We start from the raw sequence: 19,175 nt of genomic DNA, 5'->3' as shown, positions 1-19,175 counted from the left end.
CGATGGGCATGACGTTGTGGGATGGCAGTCCGGGATCTTGAAAGCTACCGGCTGTCGGGATGGACGCGCTAGTTTGCATCTCTCATGGTCATGTCGCAAGCTCAACCTTGACACTTGTACACTCACCCCTCGACACCCCATGTCGCACCAACCCTACGCAATCTCAGTTGAACCCCAAACATGGCTTTCAAGTTCTCTCTCGGCGGCTCTAAAGCCAATAAGGCGCAATTGAATTCCAAGGCCAAAGAAGATGAAGAAGCAAAGGCACGGGAAGAGAAGAATGCGCTGGACAAGGTCATGGCAGATTTCGAGGCAGAGCATGGGGGTGAGAAAAGCGTACTGGGTGAGTCGGAGCGCGACCAGGAGGCCGACAATGTATTCGTTCCAACTGGAAGTAAAAGGCACTTTACGGGCAGACAGCGGACCATGAAAAGCGGCCCTGGTACACTCGACGCTGAGCCTCTCGACGGCTACCCAAGGCCTGGAGTCACCCCGGGACGTTCTGCACAACAAATTCCGTCGCGATTTGGTGTGTCGGCACCTACCGGCCCTGCTGCGCTGGATGGCCCAAAGCCGACCGAGAATGTGTTTACGACCGTCGTAGCAAAAGCATCGAACCTCCCGCCTGCCATTGATCCACGCCGGGTAGAAGAACTCTTTGCCGATTTCCCATCACTGAAAATTACACGAGTCGAGAAGATACCACCGCAGGGCCCGTCACCCAAAGGCCGGCCGTCTGCAACAATGAAGGTCATATTCGACAAGGATGCAAGTGCGCGCGACTTGGACGATGCTATGAACAAACTCAACGACAAGAAGTATCTAGGCAAGGGTTACTATCTACACTTGGACAGATATCTGGGCGGCCGCTCGGCGGATACAGCACAGCGCACAGAGCCATTTGGCGCTCGATGGCAGGCGCCTGAGATCCCAAAGGGTTTTGCACCACCCCCCGACCTAGGTGGTGGCGGTGGGAGAGATAGACCTCGCGAAGACACCGAGCAACTCATTGTCACCGCCAACCAGCCCCCGGACATTGCGACGCTAAGACTAGTGCACCAGACTATAGAGGGTGTGATACTAGGCGGTGTGGAATTCGAGGCTGCATTGATGAACGATGCGCAAATACAAGAAGAAGAACGCTTCGCTTGGCTCTATGACCAAAAGCATCCTGTGAACCGCTATTACCGATGGCGCTTACACCAGATTGTTTGTGACAGTCCGAATCCAGAGATATTCGAGCGCCAGGGTGACTGGCGCGGGCCTATAGATCCCCTTGCCGACGAGTTTGCCGACCACTTGGGCGCATTTGATTCAGAAGATGACATGATGGATAGTGATGATGAAGACGAGAAGGAGAAGCCACAGTACAAGCCTCTTCCAGTTGGGGATAATTATCCTGGACGGGTTGATAATGGATACGGCATCATGAGTCCTCGGTCAAGAGCCATGCTGCTATGGTTGCTCACGTCCCTTCCGCCTGGTAGCATTGTTGCCGATGACATTGCTGCCATTTCAAACTTTGCAGTCGAACACGCTGGACAGGGCATGGACGAAGTGGTGCACATTCTTGTTTCAAACATCATACGCCCATTTCAGCTCACTGATACCAATCCGAGGAACAGACCGGCCGATACAGACACAAAAGATGACCTTCGCCGGCCTGATACCCGACAGGTGACGCTGAATGCTTTACGCATTATTTCAGATGTACTTCTTGTCACTGCAAAAGAGTCTGGAGTGTCGTACAAATATCGTCTTGCGATAGCTACAGATCTTGTGAGCCGCAAAGTGTTTGAACATCTTGAGCAGCTACCTTCGCAACTAGAGATGGGTCGGATGACTGAGAGAAGCTACCGGGATGAAGTCAATGTCATTCTCAAGGTCTGGCAGGACGAGCATTTGTTCGACGAGTCGACACTGAGTCATTTTGACGAGGCGTTTAACGCGCGTGAGAGGCAGAAAGAGGAGGAGGAGCAGGCAAGGCGATTAGCAGAGAGGAGGAAACGGAAGAGCAATGTAGTCCGCAAAGCGGTTAGCACTGGCGGTGAAGATGGAGACGAGGATGAGAAGATGCATGTTGATGACGAGACACGCAACGATGGTGCCGAGGGCGACATGGATCAAGCATCGGGCATGGAGGCAGAAGAAGTGCCCGTGGCTACAGACGCGGTTGAGCCCGCCCTTGCACAACCTGAGGCCGACGTGATTCCTGGGGAGACGGCGGTAGCAAGGGCTCGCCGGTTGCGGCCGAGGGCGGAGGACATGTTTGCGCTGGATGAGGACGAGTGAGGAGAGGAGGGGAGACTTGGGGATAGCCTGAGACAGCTGTCCATGGGGTCTTGCAGGGTGTTGAATTGACTGTGCGTGTATATAGAGGAACAATCTGTACCGTGAGGGCTGTGGTAGTGATGATGTACTTGGAGTGTAGCGGGCCTGCAGAAGCAACATAGGCGCCATGCCGCTAGCACGACGAACCCCACCCTGGATCGCCGTTCAGCATGCCCCCTGATTCGATATCCTGGGTGAACATATGGTGATCGCACAAATATGTCGTGGAGGCGCGTGAATTTGATGGCGTTTTCCAGATAGCTGGCAGTGGCAACGTGATTGGCCCAAGGGGGCACCCGTGGAGCGCCGTGAACATGGTGGGACCGCCCGCTACGGAAGCTCTCCGCCTAAACCAACAACACAGACACTTGGAGTTGCTACCTCACACCGCCTCGCCGCCCTTTTCGCCTACTTACTCGCGCAGTGTGCCCCTCCGGCAGCGGCTTACGTCCGCAGGGATATTTTCTCCCTCCATTCATTCTCTGCCAAGACCAGCGCTCTTCCGCTGCCATCTCCGCAGCTTCACGCCGCCCAGTCCTCCACCACCACCACTTGTACTCTCTCTCCCGCAGCCCTCGCTGCTCCCCCCTCCTCCCCACACGCCCGCTGCCCACCATGCCGACCTTTTTGGGCCTGGCGGTCTCGATACACGCCGACTCCAACCCGCTGCCCGAGTATTCCATCCAGAAGCAATCAAAGTACCACCGTATCACATCGTATATCCCCGTGCCCCCAGCAAAGATCCCCCCCGGCGCCACCAAGCCCGAGCAGTCGTCTTTTGCAATCTCCATCACTCTGCTCACCCCAGGTCTGCACGTCCCGTACTCGACCCCAAAGCCCACGCCCGAAGAACCCAACCCCAAGCCCAAGATTGTGGGTGGCCTGCCCGGGCAAACTGGTGAGCGGGGCAAGTACAGTCCCACGATAGCCCCGTACAAACCCCTCACCACCTCGCCAAATGAGACCATCGCCGCATATATCTACTTTGACGGAAGGGCAAAGGAGGAGGTTGCGACTCTGCTGCGCCGCGGCGAGGAGACGTGGGTCAATTCACGGTGGGTCAGCGTACCAGAGTCGGAAGGTGGGGGACTTGCCGAACGCGAGTTTCTCTTCCGCGAGGTCGGACTCGAGCGATGGCTCAATGGCCTTGATCTCGAAGGCAAGGATAAAGATGTGGCTGCAAAGATCGAGCGGAGAAAGCAACGCCTGGAGAAGAAACGGGCGAAGCGGAGAGAAGTCGTGAACAGTAGCGATGAAGAAGACAAGAAGCCCTCCACCAACGGTGTGCTGCGCTACAGCGAAAGCCAGGACGCGCCTGTCGAAACACTCTCTGGCAACGACGAATTCTTCACCACCGACTCCGATTCGGAAGACGAGCCCCCTATGCCCGAGGCCGCAGGACAAATCAAGGTTGCCTTGTTTCGTGTTTTAGCGTCCGGAGAGATCAAGCGTGGCGAGTACTCGCCGCAATTCGACGCACACGACGACGACGAACAGAACGGCGGAGAGGGTGACGATGTCGACCACACTACAAGTTTTGCGAAGCCAAAGACATTGGATCCCAAGTCCATCAGCACCCAGACTGTGACTGGCATAGATCCTCCGGACAAGCCCTACGCCGTCTTCACCTTCTTATACCGCGGAGAGCGTGAGTTGCAAAATTTATAGACAAGAGTGAATATACTAACCCCAAACAGGCCAGTTGCGCAAGATGGGAATTCTGACCAGCAAGGAGCCGCCAAAGGTCACTTCGCCAGCCGCCAAGCGAAAGTCAGGAACACTCGACTTTGGCAGCCTTAAGCCCCTCAACGCAGATGCTGGAACAAAGAACTTTGGCGGCTACCGGGAAACATCCCCAAAATCTAAGAAAAAGAACCAAGACGCTATGGACAGTGACGCAGATGACGAAGACGACGTCAAGCTGGAAGATATGGATGACGACAAAGATGTCATTGACAAGGGCTTACTGTCGCCAGAAGACGCTTTGAAACAGGGCGAACTTGCAGAGGGTGTACGCAAGATCAAGGTATGTTGGCTAGTTCAACATGTGGTGCGCGATGCTGACACTGCACAGCTCAAACGTCAACACTCGGCCGAGCCGGTGGGCCGTCCCGCTGGTGCCTCAATTTCAGACGCTTCCGGATCTCCTCTATCTGGCACACCAGCGCCCGATGCTTCATCTTCAAACGATGCCTCGACTTCTGCACCTGCAAACTCGTCAGAAACTAACTCCTCGAACCCCCTCGCATCGCCCTTTAAGAAGCAACGCGCCTCATTACCGGGATTTGATGAGACCGTCCGCAAGAGCCTTGGCCAAGCGTTAATGGGCGCCCAGAAAGAGCGAGGGAACTCTGATGGCAACATTCCTACTATTGAATCCAAGATGGAAGAAGACGAAGAGTTGTAGACATTGGGGAAACATTCGACGTCCCAGCATGCATTTGGGCGGTGCAATGACTTGTTATCATATTTTGTCTCTGACCTGTTTGCGTTTTACGCCGTGACGTTTTGAAGCCACGCGACATTACGAACTCCCCAAATGGATACCGGTCGAGCATCCATTTCATCCATCATTTCGGACCAGGAAAATCCAAAATGAGACGCGGGCCTATGGTGGTTGGGATGTTTGAATACCCAGTTCTATTTGGTGGGAAATATTTTTCTTCTTTTATGGATTGGTGGCTAAACACTTGTACACGAGGAATGGGCTTTTTGTTTCTTATGTTTTGATGCCTCAGCTTCTTAGCGAAGACAGATGTATGACGGCATTAGTAACGGTAGATGAAATGAGTATGAGAAATCGACGTGATGACAACACTGATATATTTTTTTTGGTTTTGGGTGAGTGCTTTGAATTACACTTCATGTATCCGAATATATATTTTTTTCACATTTTTGGGGATATACGTTATGTACTACTAGGTTGCCATCCAGCAATATCCAACAGGCTACCAATTGCCTCTACACGTTTCTTGTCTCCATTTTCTCCCTCCACCTCGATATTCTGTATACCTTTGCCTGACCCCTGATCGCGCCGCAGCAACAGTGCACCCCATCCCGCTTCTTTTGCACCTAGATAATCCTTATCCAGATCATCCCCTACATGTAGTTTTTCAAAGTCACTTGCTTGTAGACCTGTTCCCTGAGCACCAACTCTGCTTGATAACACATCGCTGAGCATTTCTTCTGCGAGGGAGAAAATCACAGGGTGCGGTTTTTCGACGCTGGTGTCGTAGGACAGGAGTACAAAGTCAATGTCTTGATCCCGTGAAATCGTATTTACTTCTCCTCCGCTGCCACCGTTGTTGTTGTTATTGTTGTTGTACCGGCGAGATGCTATGTCCAAGCCAAACGAGGACAAGATGGATTGAATGCGATCATCGGAGTTGGTGATTATGCCCACAATAGTCGTGTCCCATGGCCACGACGATGAGCGCTGTTGTTTTGCATTGCGCAACATGCTAAACAAAGGGTTGACATCGTCGAATATTTTGTATCCCTTGTTTGACGAGTAGTGTTCAAGGAGTTCGCTGGTGAGTTCCTCTGAAACTGTCTGGCCTTGTTGCAGGAATGGGGCAAAAGTGTCCTGTAAAATGGTTTTCCACCATTTTTCGGGGCTGAGACCTACGGTGGATTTGCCGTAGTTTGGGTGTTTTTGAGACGTGTTTTTGAATGAAGATTTGAAGCTTGACGCTAGGCTTTGGGTAGAGGGAATTTGGATCCCGTGACGAGATGCTGCTTGTGCGTAGGCGGTTGGGATAGGAGTACTAGGGGTGAAGAGTGTGTCGAAGGCATCGAGGCAGAGGAGAAGGTTCTTTCGTTTAGAGGGCAGCATGATAAAAATCAATTGAATAAACTCGCTGTACAAAAGCTAGTTTTCTAATCTTGGTAAGCATGCAAGACTGGTGATCCAGACTTTGTAGTGCGGTCGTGGAGTGAGGACATAGACTAAACGGGTTAGGTCAGGGTCCTCCCTCGCGTTGCACTGCAATGCGGACACGATCACCTCGGCGATCATCCCTCAACTTCGAACAATCACAACGCTCAACTCCAGTCGCTCGTTCCCCCAATTCGCAATACAGCACCTTCACCATGGCACCCGAGGCGAACAAGAACAAGTACTCCATACTTTTGCCCACATACAATGAGCGACGCAACCTCCCTATTATAACATGGCTGCTCAACAAGACATTCACTGAGAAGTACGTCGCTACCATTCCCCCTCATTCCTCACACCCCTCGTTCTTACTAACCCTGTCTCGCAGCAACCTCGATTGGGAACTTATCATTGTCGACGACGGCTCTCCAGACGGCACCCAAGAAGTCGCCGCCCAGCTCCAAAAAGTCTACTCCCCCGAACGCATCCAGATCCGCGCACGCGCAGGCAAATTGGGTCTCGGCACGGCCTACGTTCACGGCCTACAATTCGCAACCGGCAACTTCGTCATCATCATGGACGCGGATTTCTCCCACCACCCCAAGTTCATCGCGCCCATGATTGCGCTCCAAAAGACGAAGAACTACGACATTGTTACCGGAACGCGGTATGCGGGCAACGGCGGCGTCTACGGCTGGGACCTGAAGCGCAAGTTTGTTAGCAGGGGTGCGAATCTGTTCGCGGATACTGTCCTCAGGCCCGGCGTGAGCGATCTCACGGGCTCCTTCAGGCTGTACAAGAAGGAGGTTCTGCAAAAGGTTATCCGGAGCACAGAGAGCAAAGGATATACGTTCCAGATGGAGATGATGGTACGTGCAAAGGCTATGGGATGCACGGTTGGCGAGGTTCCAATCTCGTTTGTTGATCGTCTTTACGGCGAGAGCAAACTTGGTGGCGATGAGATTGTAGAGTATGCCAAGGGTGTGTTGAATCTGTGGTTGAAGGTCTAGAGGGCAGGGAAAGGTTGATTGGCATTGAGTAACGTAGGATGGGTCTCAAGATATCCTAGGCTGGACTGGATTGGACTGGGTGAGAGATATGACACTACCCTTGAATCTTTCTTTTCTTTGTGTGTCTTGATATAAACTTTTAAATGATAATTTTCTCATCGCCCTAGACTTCATCTTGTACAGCGACTGCGAGCCTTCTCCCATTCTCAAGCATGCAAACAAAACCTTTTGGATCCGATCTCACATCAATCTACAAAACCAACTCGAATTCCTTCGTAGAAAACAACCATGCTCATACTCCACTCCCGTCAATCACTCTACAAGCCCCAACGCCCGAACCACCTCGCCAAACTGCAACATCTCTTTCCTCACTACCTCGCACGCCTTTCTCTTCTCTTGCATCTCTCCCCTCAAGACATCAACCGTCGCACTGAGTCCCTGCATCGTCTCCAGCATTCCCAGCGCCGTGTCCAAAGTGTTCATGTGCAAAGCTGTGGCAGCGACGGCTTCTTGCACCACGGCGTGGAAGAGGTCGCGCGTGCTGATTGCTAGCGGAGAAATGGGGCGAGGAATCCATGGATGCAGGAGTAACGATGTATCTGTTGAGCTTGAGCTGGAGGAGTTGAAGGTAGTTGATGATGTGGCGGAAGTGGTGGTGGAACACGAGTCACACGAGGTGTGTCGGTTTCTGTGGATTCTGCGAGTGCCATTGGTGTCTGATATTTCTTCATCACGCCATGATGGTGGTTCGCGTGAGTAGCGAGGGTTTTCGAGAATGAGAGACTTGTCAGGTTTGTTGTTGCTGACAGGAGTACTGCGTGTGCTTTTCCGGTACTTGAGGGAAAGGGGGCTGCGCTTGAAAATGTGGCGAAGGAGGTTGTCTTGCGCCATTTGATGAGCTGGTTCGCGGGTAGTTGGGATACTAAGATGTTGGGAGATGTTTGGTGTAATGAGGGTAGGAAAAGTAAAACGAGGTGGATTGTAAAGTACAGAGATTGTAGTGAAAGGATCAGGTAGTGTGGTGGTGGATTCATAGCGCTGGTGTTGAGAGGCTAAGTGGTTTACATATACCCGAATAAGACACTCTTTGCAGGGCACCTCAAGTCTCAGCTGCAGAGTGACATGAAAGTGAAGCAGTAGTTTTCGTCGCTGTGAGTGTTCAGAGTTCGACCCGTGACGCAGGGCTCGGAGGCTTCACAGACTCAGACATGCTAATTTCAGAGACCTTTCCATAAGCGGGTTTAGTGAAGAGTGGAAAACGAGCGGCTTTGTTCTTTTCACATAATGGAGGTATCCAGATACCTGTTTGAATTAATGGTCGACCCTGATTTGGACGAAATGACAAGGTTGTGAAGCGATGAATGAGTGTTTATGGCTTCCCAATATCGGGGAGATGCTGGCAACCGAGGTGTAAAGTTCAGACCCACTAGAAATCGGGGACGCGATAGTACGGTGCAAGAAGGCAGGGGGTCTGGGATGAGGATTATGGAGTATGATAATGGGGTAGGTTAACAGTACGAGTGGGTATCCCCATGCTGTTAGTACACTGATGTCCTAGTAGACAAAGTTCGTACTGCGAGCTAGATTTTTGTTTTCAGTGATTCTCATCGAGTGCACAAAGACCATAGTAGTGGTTATGTCAGCATGCAGTCTAACTAACAGTTAAGGTTTTGCAATAACTAACTACCCGTTACAAAACAGTTTGAATGACAGACGCTAGATGTCTGCCTAGGCTGGGTTGTCGTTATGACCAGCGACAAATTCTTCCAAAAGTACTTTACCACCTGGCGAGGTGAGTCATATTTACAACCGCGGAAGACTAGGAGAAGTGTTAACTAGTGTTACCGGGGCGTATCCTAAAAGGTAGTGATTGCATAAGTGGGTCGCGACATGGATCGACTCCGCGGAACGGTGCACATTCAAACATTCAGCCATATGATCTGAGGCAGGGATATCAGACTGGAGGATTTACAGATAAGTTGCATCGTAGTGGGGCAGAGCCGCAAAAGCTTATAAAGTCACAGCATAGTTCATGCACCCCTGTTCAAGTAGAGGATGTAGTCTCCCATGACCCACCTTGGATCTCCGTCGTCTTCCAACTTGATACGACCTATTCTTGAAGCATGTTAGGATGGCGTAGTAGATCATCCCATTACAGAAATCTGCTTGGCGACAAACTATTGGCCTGTAGTGAAGCTCGCGCTGAAGCAAAACGGGTTCTCTACGCTAACTTTTCCCACATCGTCCATTACTCCCTACCCTCACACAGTTAATATCGTCTTGATAAACTACCCTCGGCTATTTGATCCATAAAACTAACACGGCTGAATGTATCAGACTCTTTTGAAAGATGTTGAGTGGGGAAACGTAATTGAAAGTTTTGATAATGAACTTGTCTAGCGATCGGTAGTAGTGCTATTGAATATCGTCAGTATGACCTGCATATAGTTCGACGTCTTTGTAACTCAGGCTTCGCTGGTTTTTGTGAAAAATACGTTATTGATTGATGAGGAAATGGACAAAAAAAAATCAAAACAGCAGCTATCCCACTCGAAGCTGTATAAATGCAAAGTTAGACGCCTTTTAAAAAACCAACACTGATGAACCCTTTTTCCCAGTTGTCCTTGCGCTAGAAACGATCCCAAAACCCATAACCCAATATATCCAAGAAATTATAAACAAAAAGAAACCCCATCTATGAGTCGAAAATAGCACCATAAGCTGGAATGCCTCTAGCTTCCATGTCGTAAACAATCTTGGTGGTGAACTTCTTGTTGCTGATCACACAAACAGCTTCCGCTCCACTCTCTTTCCATAGCTGGTACGCTATCAGGGACATGTTGGGCTTTCCTTGTGTTCTCGTATTCCAGATGATTGCTTGTGAATCTGTAGCTTTGACGCTATCCACAATCTTTTGACCGAACGTCTGTTCAGGGTTTGGCGCAGTCCACAGAATGCGACAGGGTACTTTTTGAGCGAGAATGACAGCCAGGCATGGTCCGATACCTGATCCTGTTGCGACAAGGACGACTGACTTGAAGAGTGTGGCTATGCGTAGAACACCGCAAGTCGGGATACCACGAACGTAGATATGGGTTGGTGCGCGCTCAATTGTGCGGCCTGTGAAGTCACCTGCGCGGCTCACAATAAGTGAGAATCCGTTTCCCTCAGGATTGGTAATGGTTGCAAAGCCATGCCAATCGATCAAGGGCCGTTCTGCAAGTCTAACAGCAGTACCGACCACAGGAGTCGTGTAATCGAACCAAAGCCGGATGGCATGATTGGAGAGAACCTCAGAGCGGACGGGTACTTTACGTAGGTGTAACCATGGGAAGATGATAGCTGCTGTCGCGACGGAGAGAAGCCATATACCTGGAGAGCGCAAATAGGCGGTTGCTATGGGCAGCTCGGGATTAAGGTCCTTGGTTGCGAGGAATGTGAGCGTCCAGAGCAATGCGAGACAAGTCCAACCACCGAATCGATGGGTCATCTCCCATGCATTGTGGTATTTGGCGCGGAAGGTTGGGTGCGAAGTCGATCCAATGATGAGCAAAAGGAGAAGCGCAAGCCACGATACGACGACCGGAGCCACCGAGATTCGACGCATGTATGTCGGCTTTGCCAGATCTACGGTACTGTCTATGGTGAATATGAAATGCCACATCATGGCGGCCATTGCACATCCGCTGTGAATGCCGCCAATGTGGAAGATTCTAGCGCAGTGGCGTCGTATAGCGAGAGGAAAGAAGGTCTGCAGATTGAGATTTCCAGTCAGTCATCATGTCATGTTTGCATAAAATACAGTGGTTACTTACCGGAACAGAGCAAAAGATGGTAAAAAGAAGGTTGACGACTGGCTCTGAGCGCATGAGGACTGCGACGACGAGATTGGCAGCTGTGGCTAGGGACAAATTGGAGAGAATGTCCTTGTTTTCTCCAATCCTGCGGTGCAAGAGAAACACAGCCACCCCAATGTTCGCAAGTATAACGACAGACAGAAAGCGGCGGTAAAGAATAAGCCCGCGATGACGAACCCAGCGTAGACCGTGGTAACTGTTCTTCGGTGGCAGGGTTTCTGGTAGTTTTTCAGTCAGATCCTCTGCAGAGCTGCTTCGCTCCGAATCGCCGCTAGTGATGATGACAGCCATCTTCTCTGGATCCTTGAAAGATGCAGTGGAAGATCCACCGAAAGAGTACGTCTCCACATTGACGCTGACCAAGTTCGGCTTGAGAGTTTCTGTAGACTTCTCGTTCGTAGGTGTGTGGCTAGACTGGGCAGAAACCAGTTCTCTCAGCACTTTTCGATCGACTTTTCCGTTATTTGTAAGTGGTATGGAGTCGACCTTGACCCATTTCTCTGGGACAGAGTAATAAGGTAGATGTTTCTGGGTGAAACTCTTGAGAGCTTCTTCGTCAACCGAACCCTCTGTTGCATAAAAAGCACAGAGTGCGTTATCAACGAGCATTGCTGCACCTCGTCTTACGTTTTGGAACGACTGATTCTGTTAGTAACCTCATAAGATATACAGAATAAAGGCTATTTACCTCGACGACGGCTGTGATTCCGTCAAGTTCGACACGGAAGCCCTTGATCTTTACTTGGTCATCTTCACGGCCGAGCATATCAAGTGAACCATCCTCCCTCCACCGTGCGATATCACCGGTGTTAAACATTCTTGACCTGCGCTGTGTAAGTCCAACATAATACGAATGATATTCCATGAGACGTACCCATCGTTGACGAATTTGTCATGTTTATAACGACGAGCAGTAAGTTCAGGCAAATTGATATAGCCTCGAGTCACACCAGCTCCACCAACCCACATGGTTCCCTTTTGCCCCACAGGAACCGGTTGCTCATCTGCATCGAGAAGGTAACATGTTGTGTTGGGCAAGGGCTTTCCAATGGACAAAAATTGGCCTGGGGTATGGCGATGTGCTGAGTTTAGAATTGTGATCTCTGTTGGCCCACAAATGTTGTAGAAGCATGCGTTTTCCGCCCACTCATCAGCCAGTCTAACTAACTGTTAAAATCGTTCACAGATAGCTTCGAAGGGAAATAACTCACGCTTTTGGGCAAGGCTCACCACCTGTCACGACATATTTAATGTTTGGAAAAGACTGTCGACGGTACTTTGACAGGATGGATGGGGTGGAAATAAGTGTATCGACCTGTAGCTCGGTTAGTACGTGATTGGTCAGATTTGGTGGCTAAATGGAAACGCTTACCTCACGGAGTGTGGCTGTCCAATCTGATCCCCGCAGGTACAAGGTACCACCATTCATAAGACATGCCAGTATTTCCCAGGCTCCTGGTCACTTGTTAGGTAATTTTCTTCGAAATTTCCAATGGAGCTTACCCATGTCGAAGGCGATGTTAAGTACTTGGGCAACTTTGGACCCCACGGTAATGTCAAGTCGTGCTGGGTTTAACAACAAAGCGTTTGTGACATTGGAATGCGCAACATCGACACCTTTCGGTGTACCAGTACTGCCTATACAGGGTTGATAAGTAATAGTTCATCTGTATAGTGAGTTAACTTACCGGATGTGTATATCGCATATGCACCATCATGGCAGGAAACTGGGACTGATGGGCGTGTCGAAGGAAAAGAGGCACCAACGTTCGCTTCCAAAGCGACAATTACTGCATCTCGTTTGGCGACCTTTTTTGTTCTTTCGAAGAATTTGGGAAGGCATAGAATGAAAGCTGCACCAGAGTCGGAAAGTATGTGTGTCAGTGCAACCTCTGATGCCACTCCACCATCAACTGGTACATATTGACATCCTGCTTTCAGAATCGCAAAGATACCAATGAGCATCTCAAATGAGCGTTGCACAACGAGACACACTCGTTGCTTTGGTTTCAATCCGGCATGGATGAGACGATTGGCGAGCTGGTTTGCTGCTTCATCCAACTGCTGGTACGTAAGTGAATTACCAGCAAAGGTCGCGGCAACGGTATGTGGATGAGTTTCAGCGATTTTTTCGAATGCCTCATGCACCACGGAATGTGGAACTGGGACAGTTGGTCCTTGACCAAAGCTGGATATCCGTCTGCGATCCTCCTCAGGGAGGCATGACAATGCCTGAAAGCAATTGTTCGTCTTCATGTTGAGAATTAAGAAATTAAAGTAGAAGGGTATAGAGTTCTCATGCTATTGAAACCTTCAAGTCGTTGCCAGAGCCCTTCCTTTTGTATTAAAGGGAGGGGATGTCTCAAACACGGCAAGTAAAATCGGAGCCAGATCCTACTCGTATACACCTATGGGTGGCAATACCTTGGATCCACAAGGGATTTCCATGTGATCATGCTATGTGACGCAAAATTTCACCGTAAATTGCCAGGTGAGGGCTGCACTGAAGTTTCTGGGGTGTTTTATCGACACACTATGAAAATGTCTTGGACAGTTAATATCAGGCGAATGTTCTCGGACGACATGCACCTGGGCAAATTCGTGCTATACGCCGGTACAATGTCAAGAAAAAGTTAGGAGCCTACGGATTGATAGCTCAAAGTAGAAAAGAGTCTACAAGCAGGACGCCAAACACAAAACGAAACCGATGCGGGGCCACTAAAACAACCTTCACAAGGACGGATTGCGTGTGCATAATGCTCTGAGCCACTGCAATGGCACGGTTTGAGTGACATGACTGGATATTCCCAGAGGCAGCTTCAGCCGTTATCCAGGTGGCAATTTACAGATGCGTGTTCCTTAGGCAGTCCTTGTTTTACTCCGTGAGGAGGTCCCGAAGCTAAGGTTACCTTCCGGTTAGGATGTGACAGCCGAAATGTTACAGGGGTAACCTAGTACCTACTTACGTCAAGCGGGGTACGTACCTGCAATGGGGTCTAAGCGAGGCCATGTGCGGCTGCACCCTGCAACCAGTTGCTAGGGCTTTTATAACCCTGCCCCTAATTACGAACGCTCGATCTGTCAGCGCGTTAGTGAGTGTTTCTTTACCGGGTCTACGAAGCATGGATATTATACCGTACAGTACCATCTGTCCGGTCAGATCCGATCCGGTCTGATCGTGAGATGGCATGTTCAGCGATTGCCTCGGTTTTGCTGGCCGGACAATCGCGTGGTGCCGAAGCATGAACGGACTTGCTACTCCCAGAACCCTCGTAAATAAAGGGGGTGGGGGTCCAGGGGCGGAGAGCGGCGGTAGAAACCACATCAGGTTGAATTGTAAATATGGAGTTGGTTAGCAGGGGTTGGCCTTGGGACGAATCATGCAGAAGAAATGTTTTTTTAGTGTGGGTAATAGATGAAACTAGCCGCGTGGTATATGAAACCAGCCAAGTACCTAAAAAAACGGGTAGTGCATACGGCTACGCCCACACAGCTGTGGGTTGGAGGATTTATGCAGTACCAAGCCTGGCACCTATAGAGGTGGAGCCGGGTTGGACCACGTGGGGACTAGAAGTCAATTTCACTGTAATTTTGCGCCTTAGTTAAGTTTGATCTTCCTGATTATGCTCTCTCAAAGAACCCCAGTGTTTTGTATAAATCCAACTCTGTGAACTATGATAGCCCAATAATATAAGGAAGAAGGATTCTTGACTATTTGGAAAATCTCTTATCGCCTCAACGGTTTAAAAAAAAACACGAGTACAGAACAAGCGCCACATTTTGCTAAACGAATCCGAAATTCACATCAACGACCGAACAAACTAGAAGCCATGAGCCTCTCGAACGCAGAATCGCCGAGTCTCATTGTGTCCATCAAGGATGATGGAATCGCCATTCTAGAACTGAATAGACCGAAAAAAAGGAACGCACTATGCCAGGCTTTGATCGATGAGCTGATCACGGCTTTGCGTCAAATTGATCGCAACCCCACGATATTCGCTACCGTCTTGACCAGCTCTGGCCCATTCTGTGGTATGTTGAGATCGGTCCTTATAGAGAGATGCGTGGGTGTTGACACGACGATCAGCTGGCGCAGATCTAACTGAACTGGCGAAGCTTACGACAGCTGAGGCGTACGTATATCCAAGTATAGAGCGGAATGGGAGCTTCCGTTGACATATCATGCCGTTGGCAGAACCTGTGTGGGATGGCTCAAAGACCTGAATGAAGCGTTCTCAAGTTTTCGGAAGCCTATTCTGGCAGCTGTGAGGGGTTTTGCAGTGAGCCAATCGTCCCCCATGTCACCTAACAGGCATGCTGACAACCCGTACCAGTTAGGCGGTGGCTTTGAACTCGCACTTATGGTAAGTATGGATGAACCCATGCATTCCACCAATCCATGATTGGCTTGGTAGCGATTATGAGTAATTGCTTACTGTTGGAGTTGTGTGCTTTGGAGCGGGCGCTAATGACGTGCAGTGTGACATGGTTTACGCAACAGCAGATGCGCGATTTGGTTTCCCAGAGATTACCCTGGGCACGATACCGGGAGCAGGTGGCACGCAAAGGTAAGAGAGCGGATGACGTCTTCTGGCTGACATGTATTGACCTCATTCAGGCTCACCAAGACCATTGGAAAGCAGAAGGTATGTTCCCGATCTGTACGCTGGGCAATATTATGCTAGCATTTTCCTTCTGTTGAGCAGCATTCGTATTAACTCATTAGGCGATGGAACTTATATTAACTGGTGCAACCACCTCGGCAACGGAGATGGAACGTCTAGGCGTTGTGAATAGGGCTGTCCCCAACGGAGAAGATGTATTGGAGGTGGCGACAGCAATGGCACGGACTATTGCGTCGTTTTCAGCGCCAGCGATTGGGCTAGCTAAACAAGCTGTTCTAGCAGGTGAGAATTGTTTGCACGCCCTTATCCCAGGCTAGCAAGTTGACAGAAAGCAGCGGAGACGACAACCTTGAAGGCGGGGTTAGAGATTGAGCGTGCATTGTACTACAGCAGCTTCTCACTTGAGGATTGTCGCGAAGGTGTTGCGGCTTTCAAGGAGAAACGAAAAGCAAGTGTCCAACACCGTTAAATGGCAGGGGCAATGGAAAGCTCGGAGCAAATCGTCTGTTGGAACTCCCGATTCGGGCCTTCTAGTCGGACTAGGCTTTTTGTGATAACACGTCCGCGCCATAAATTAAGGTGTTTATCTGAGCCCCGCCACGCGGACAAATTATATGCGGGGGTGTTAAGCGCTTTGACAGGTACCATGAGACTGGCTTGGCAGTGATAAGTAGCTGTGTTATTCCTTCCGGCTCGTTGCCAAGGTTTTGTATTTTAGGCTGCAGACTGCAACATTCGATACCAAGATTTCACAATGCACCCTTGCTGAATTACGCGCAAGACGTCTGACTGCTCTAGCCAGCTGCGGATGTGTCCGTCGGGACATGGTTTGGTAGCGAGTTGAGTTGATGCTTAGATCTGTCTTGGCCCGTCTCCCGGAGCCGAAGCCAGTTCAATATTATCATCAAACTGGCAACGCCGTAATATACGAAGAGTACAACATACGATGTGTACACGAGGTACAATAAAGATAGAACCAGAGCCTCGAGCCATCCTGCCGTTGTCAAACCGGCGTTTATCGTGGTTTGTTGCACTAGCGGCGTATAGCAGAAGCGCTTCCCAGGATCAACCTAGTGTTCCTGCACAGTGACGACCGCTGTGCTGTGCTTCAAGAAGCATGGTATAGTGAATTGATTTACACTGATTTTCCCAAAAACTAGGCTACCTAAGCTGTTCGCGAAGATGTACGGAGGTGCCTTTCAAAAGTATTGTCTGACGCTAATCTCGGCGATTCGGCGCAACTCTTCTTGGCGCAACTCCCACCTTCGAGCTGAGGAGCTGTTTGATCAGCCTACCTGCCACTACGTAGTTATCTTCTTACTATGGCTCCTTATACTGATATATATACCCGTACCTTAGTAATCGCGCTAAAGTCACCTCCTATTGGCAAGAATACGTCACAAGTTGCTGCGCTAACTGGTGTTAATCCTCGTACTGTCGATCGTATCTATAGTAGAGCTATTGCTGCAGGCTTTGAGCCAAACGAACTTCCTATTAAGATCCTTCCACACCACGTTTAGGATGCTCCAAAGACTGGTAGACCTACTAAGCAGGCAGAGGAGGTGAAGGAGCAGATATTTCAACAAGTACGACACGATAGATATGGACGAGAGAAGAGCTGTGCTGACCTTGCTAGTGGGCTCAGTCTCCAAGGAGTCGAGATCTCTGCCTCTACCGTCTAGAGGGTATTAAGAGCAGCAGGATACAGGAAGACCAAGCTAACGAGGAAGCCTGGGTTGACACAGGAGATGAGGAGTGCTCGTCTTAAGTAGGCATTAGAGTATAAGGACTGGACGTTGGAGGACTGGAAGAATGTTATCTGGACAGACGAGACGTCGGTAGTAATTAACCACCGACGTGGGGGCTATAGAGTCTGGAGAAAGGCAGATGAGAGAGTAGTTAAGAGCTGTATCCGTGAGAGGTGGAAGGGATACTCTAAGTTTATGTTCTGGGGCTGCTTCTCGTACGATAAGAAGGGTCCATGCCATGTCTACTAGCTAGAGACAAAGGCAGAGAAAGAGGATGCTGCTCGTTGGATTGAGTAACTGAACGCTGAGCTTAAGCCTCTATAGAGAGAGGAATGGGAGCTGTCAGAGTCCATGAGGAGGATAGGGCTACGTAATAAGCGTGGCAGGAAGCCTCAATGGAGATGGACAGAGAAGACAGGCAAGCTGGTGCGCACGTCTGGAGGTGGCATAGACTGGTGGAGATATCAGACCTGTGTTCTAATCCCAAAGCTGATTCCTTTCGCTAAAAAATGCCTCTAAGATAGACCTCAGACTGTTGTAATGGAGGATAAGGCACCTAGCCACGCCCACCACTATCAAAGTGTGATCTATCGCCTGCACGATGTCGAGAGACTACTCTGGTGTAGTAACTCGCCAGACTGTAACTGTATTAAGCTATGCTAGTTCTATATGAAGAGAGAGACTACGAAGAAAGGAGCTCCACAGTTAAGGGCTGAGGCAGTCAGAATCTGGCAGAACTGCTGGAGAGATCTCTCGCAACTTAAGATCTAAGCCTGGATTGAGCGAATTCTTGTACATATTCAAAAGATAATTGAGCTACAAGGTGGCAATGAGTACATAGAGGGGAGAGACAAGCCTCGGCTAAGGCGGCCGTACTTCGGATAGATTATTCTTGGCAGACAATACTTTTGAAAGGCACCTCCGTAGACGGTTCTGTAATATTCAATAAGCGTCCCTCGTAGTAAGGTTGGAGACTACTGTTTGCGAACAACGATAGTATAAAGAACAGCCTAGTATAAACTCCACGCATAATCGGCGTGTCTTGCTGTCCATACAGACTACGATTACAAATTCTCAATGATAACTGTGACATTTGATGTTTGGTAAACTGGTGTCGCAAGCAAGGCGCATCAACTAATTGGCGCTTTGCTTAAATTTCCCTATTTTTAGTAACCAGTGAGGAGATGTAAGGCTATAATACAAAACAATCGAAGGAAAGTCTAGCTTCGTTTATAAGTATTTCTGGCTACTTTAGCTGCTCTTACCCATGGCTGAAGTGAGTGAGATTTTAGTGCCCATTGAGTACCGAGGCGCTAGCTTAGGAAATATGAAGACCTAGACCATCCTAGCGTGGACTTAACGTATGATTTGACTTGTCTGTATCTGTTTGCGCGTATCATGTGTTAATTGTTTTTCTTGGAAAAGAATAGCAGGCCACGTGCCAACCTGCCGGAATGAGGTACAACAAGAAAATACTTTGCAAGGACCTACTGTATGAGAGTAGAGATTCTTCAGGCTGGTTAGATTACTTGTCTATGAGCGCTCTAGACCAGTCTTAATATACTGCTAAAACTGCAATAATTGCCTCAGTACCGTGTTGTAATGCCGTGACTTAGCCGTTGAATTGGAAGTTGTGCAAATGGAAATTGTATAGTGACGAGCAGACATTGGTTAGTATCAGGCTTATCTTGGAAGGGCCGACTGCAGAATGTGAACACTACTTACAG

At 49.5% G+C, this 19,175-nt stretch overlaps 7 protein-coding genes across 7 annotated transcripts; 4 read left to right on the top strand and 3 right to left on the bottom strand.

Moving 5' to 3' along the window:
* The first annotated feature begins 121 nt into the window (after positions 1-121).
* COCSADRAFT_39917 (uncharacterized protein) lies at positions 122-2,710 on the top strand. The gene has a single exon (XM_007704949.1). It carries the CDS (start codon positions 181-183, stop codon positions 2,290-2,292), a length of 2,112 nt encoding a protein of 703 aa, XP_007703139.1. The 5' UTR covers positions 122-180; the 3' UTR covers positions 2,293-2,710.
* Positions 2,711-2,946: 236 nt separating this feature from the next.
* COCSADRAFT_97096 (uncharacterized protein) lies at positions 2,947-4,738 on the top strand (the record flags this gene model as incomplete). The annotated part of the gene is made up of 3 exons (XM_007705349.1): positions 2,947-3,979; positions 4,029-4,342; positions 4,406-4,738. 3 exons carry the CDS (start codon positions 2,947-2,949, stop codon positions 4,736-4,738), a joined length of 1,680 nt encoding a protein of 559 aa, XP_007703539.1.
* Positions 4,739-4,988: 250 nt separating this feature from the next.
* On the bottom strand, positions 4,989-6,247 carry COCSADRAFT_240698 (uncharacterized protein). The gene has a single exon (XM_007705348.1). The coding sequence runs from the start codon at positions 6,164-6,166 to the stop codon at positions 5,240-5,242; it is 927 nt and encodes a 308-aa protein (XP_007703538.1). The 5' UTR covers positions 6,167-6,247; the 3' UTR covers positions 4,989-5,239.
* A 102-nt stretch (positions 6,248-6,349) lies between these two features.
* On the top strand, positions 6,350-7,573 carry COCSADRAFT_39915 (glycosyltransferase family 2 protein). The gene is made up of 2 exons (XM_007704948.1): positions 6,350-6,533; positions 6,597-7,573. The coding sequence occupies exons 1-2, from the start codon at positions 6,424-6,426 to the stop codon at positions 7,216-7,218; spliced, it is 732 nt and encodes a 243-aa protein (XP_007703138.1). The 5' UTR covers positions 6,350-6,423; the 3' UTR covers positions 7,219-7,573.
* A 2,340-nt stretch (positions 7,574-9,913) lies between these two features.
* On the bottom strand, positions 9,914-13,331 carry COCSADRAFT_29506 (uncharacterized protein; the record flags this gene model as incomplete). Its single annotated transcript, XM_007704853.1, has 8 exons — positions 9,914-10,969; positions 11,034-11,720; positions 11,764-11,899; positions 11,950-12,234; positions 12,287-12,390; positions 12,448-12,530; positions 12,579-12,713; positions 12,764-13,331. The coding sequence occupies 8 exons, from the start codon at positions 13,329-13,331 to the stop codon at positions 9,914-9,916; spliced, it is 3,054 nt and encodes a 1,017-aa protein (XP_007703043.1).
* A 1,558-nt stretch (positions 13,332-14,889) lies between these two features.
* On the top strand, positions 14,890-16,461 carry COCSADRAFT_124853 (uncharacterized protein). Its single transcript, XM_007705347.1, has 8 exons — positions 14,890-15,107; positions 15,163-15,208; positions 15,271-15,355; positions 15,410-15,439; positions 15,555-15,643; positions 15,694-15,721; positions 15,802-15,982; positions 16,036-16,461. The coding sequence occupies exons 1-8, from the start codon at positions 14,906-14,908 to the stop codon at positions 16,167-16,169; spliced, it is 795 nt and encodes a 264-aa protein (XP_007703537.1). The 5' UTR covers positions 14,890-14,905; the 3' UTR covers positions 16,170-16,461.
* Positions 16,462-17,022: 561 nt separating this feature from the next.
* COCSADRAFT_345396 (uncharacterized protein) lies at positions 17,023-18,020 on the bottom strand. Its single transcript, XM_007705346.1, has one exon. The coding sequence runs from the start codon at positions 17,686-17,688 to the stop codon at positions 17,476-17,478; it is 213 nt and encodes a 70-aa protein (XP_007703536.1). The 5' UTR covers positions 17,689-18,020; the 3' UTR covers positions 17,023-17,475.
* Between the last annotated feature and the right edge of the window lie 1,155 nt (positions 18,021-19,175).

This window comes from Bipolaris sorokiniana (assembly GCF_000338995.1).
Source record: "Bipolaris sorokiniana ND90Pr unplaced genomic scaffold COCSAscaffold_13, whole genome shotgun sequence".
NCBI lineage: Eukaryota > Fungi > Ascomycota > Dothideomycetes > Pleosporales > Pleosporaceae > Bipolaris > Bipolaris sorokiniana.
Note: the sequence above shows the minus strand (reverse complement) of the source record. Positions and strands in the feature narration are given on the sequence as shown.

Coding starts and splice junctions, on each gene's coding strand:
- COCSADRAFT_39915 (XM_007704948.1), top strand. CDS start 6,424: ATGGCACCCGAGGCGAACAAGAACAAGTACTCCATACTTTTGCCCACA. Junction 6,534..6,596: donor AACAAGACATTCACTGAGAA/GTACGTCGCTAC, acceptor CCTGTCTCGCAG/CAACCTCGATTGGGAACTTA.
- COCSADRAFT_345396 (XM_007705346.1), bottom strand. CDS start 17,688: ATGGCATGGACCCTTCTTATCGTACGAGAAGCAGCCCCAGAACATAAA.
- COCSADRAFT_124853 (XM_007705347.1), top strand. CDS start 14,906: ATGAGCCTCTCGAACGCAGAATCGCCGAGTCTCATTGTGTCCATCAAG. Junction 15,356..15,409: donor CAGCTGTGAGGGGTTTTGCA/GTGAGCCAATCG, acceptor AACCCGTACCAG/TTAGGCGGTGGCTTTGAACT. Junction 15,440..15,554: donor GCTTTGAACTCGCACTTATG/GTAAGTATGGAT, acceptor AATGACGTGCAG/TGTGACATGGTTTACGCAAC.
- COCSADRAFT_39917 (XM_007704949.1), top strand. CDS start 181: ATGGCTTTCAAGTTCTCTCTCGGCGGCTCTAAAGCCAATAAGGCGCAA.
- COCSADRAFT_240698 (XM_007705348.1), bottom strand. CDS start 6,166: ATGCTGCCCTCTAAACGAAAGAACCTTCTCCTCTGCCTCGATGCCTTC.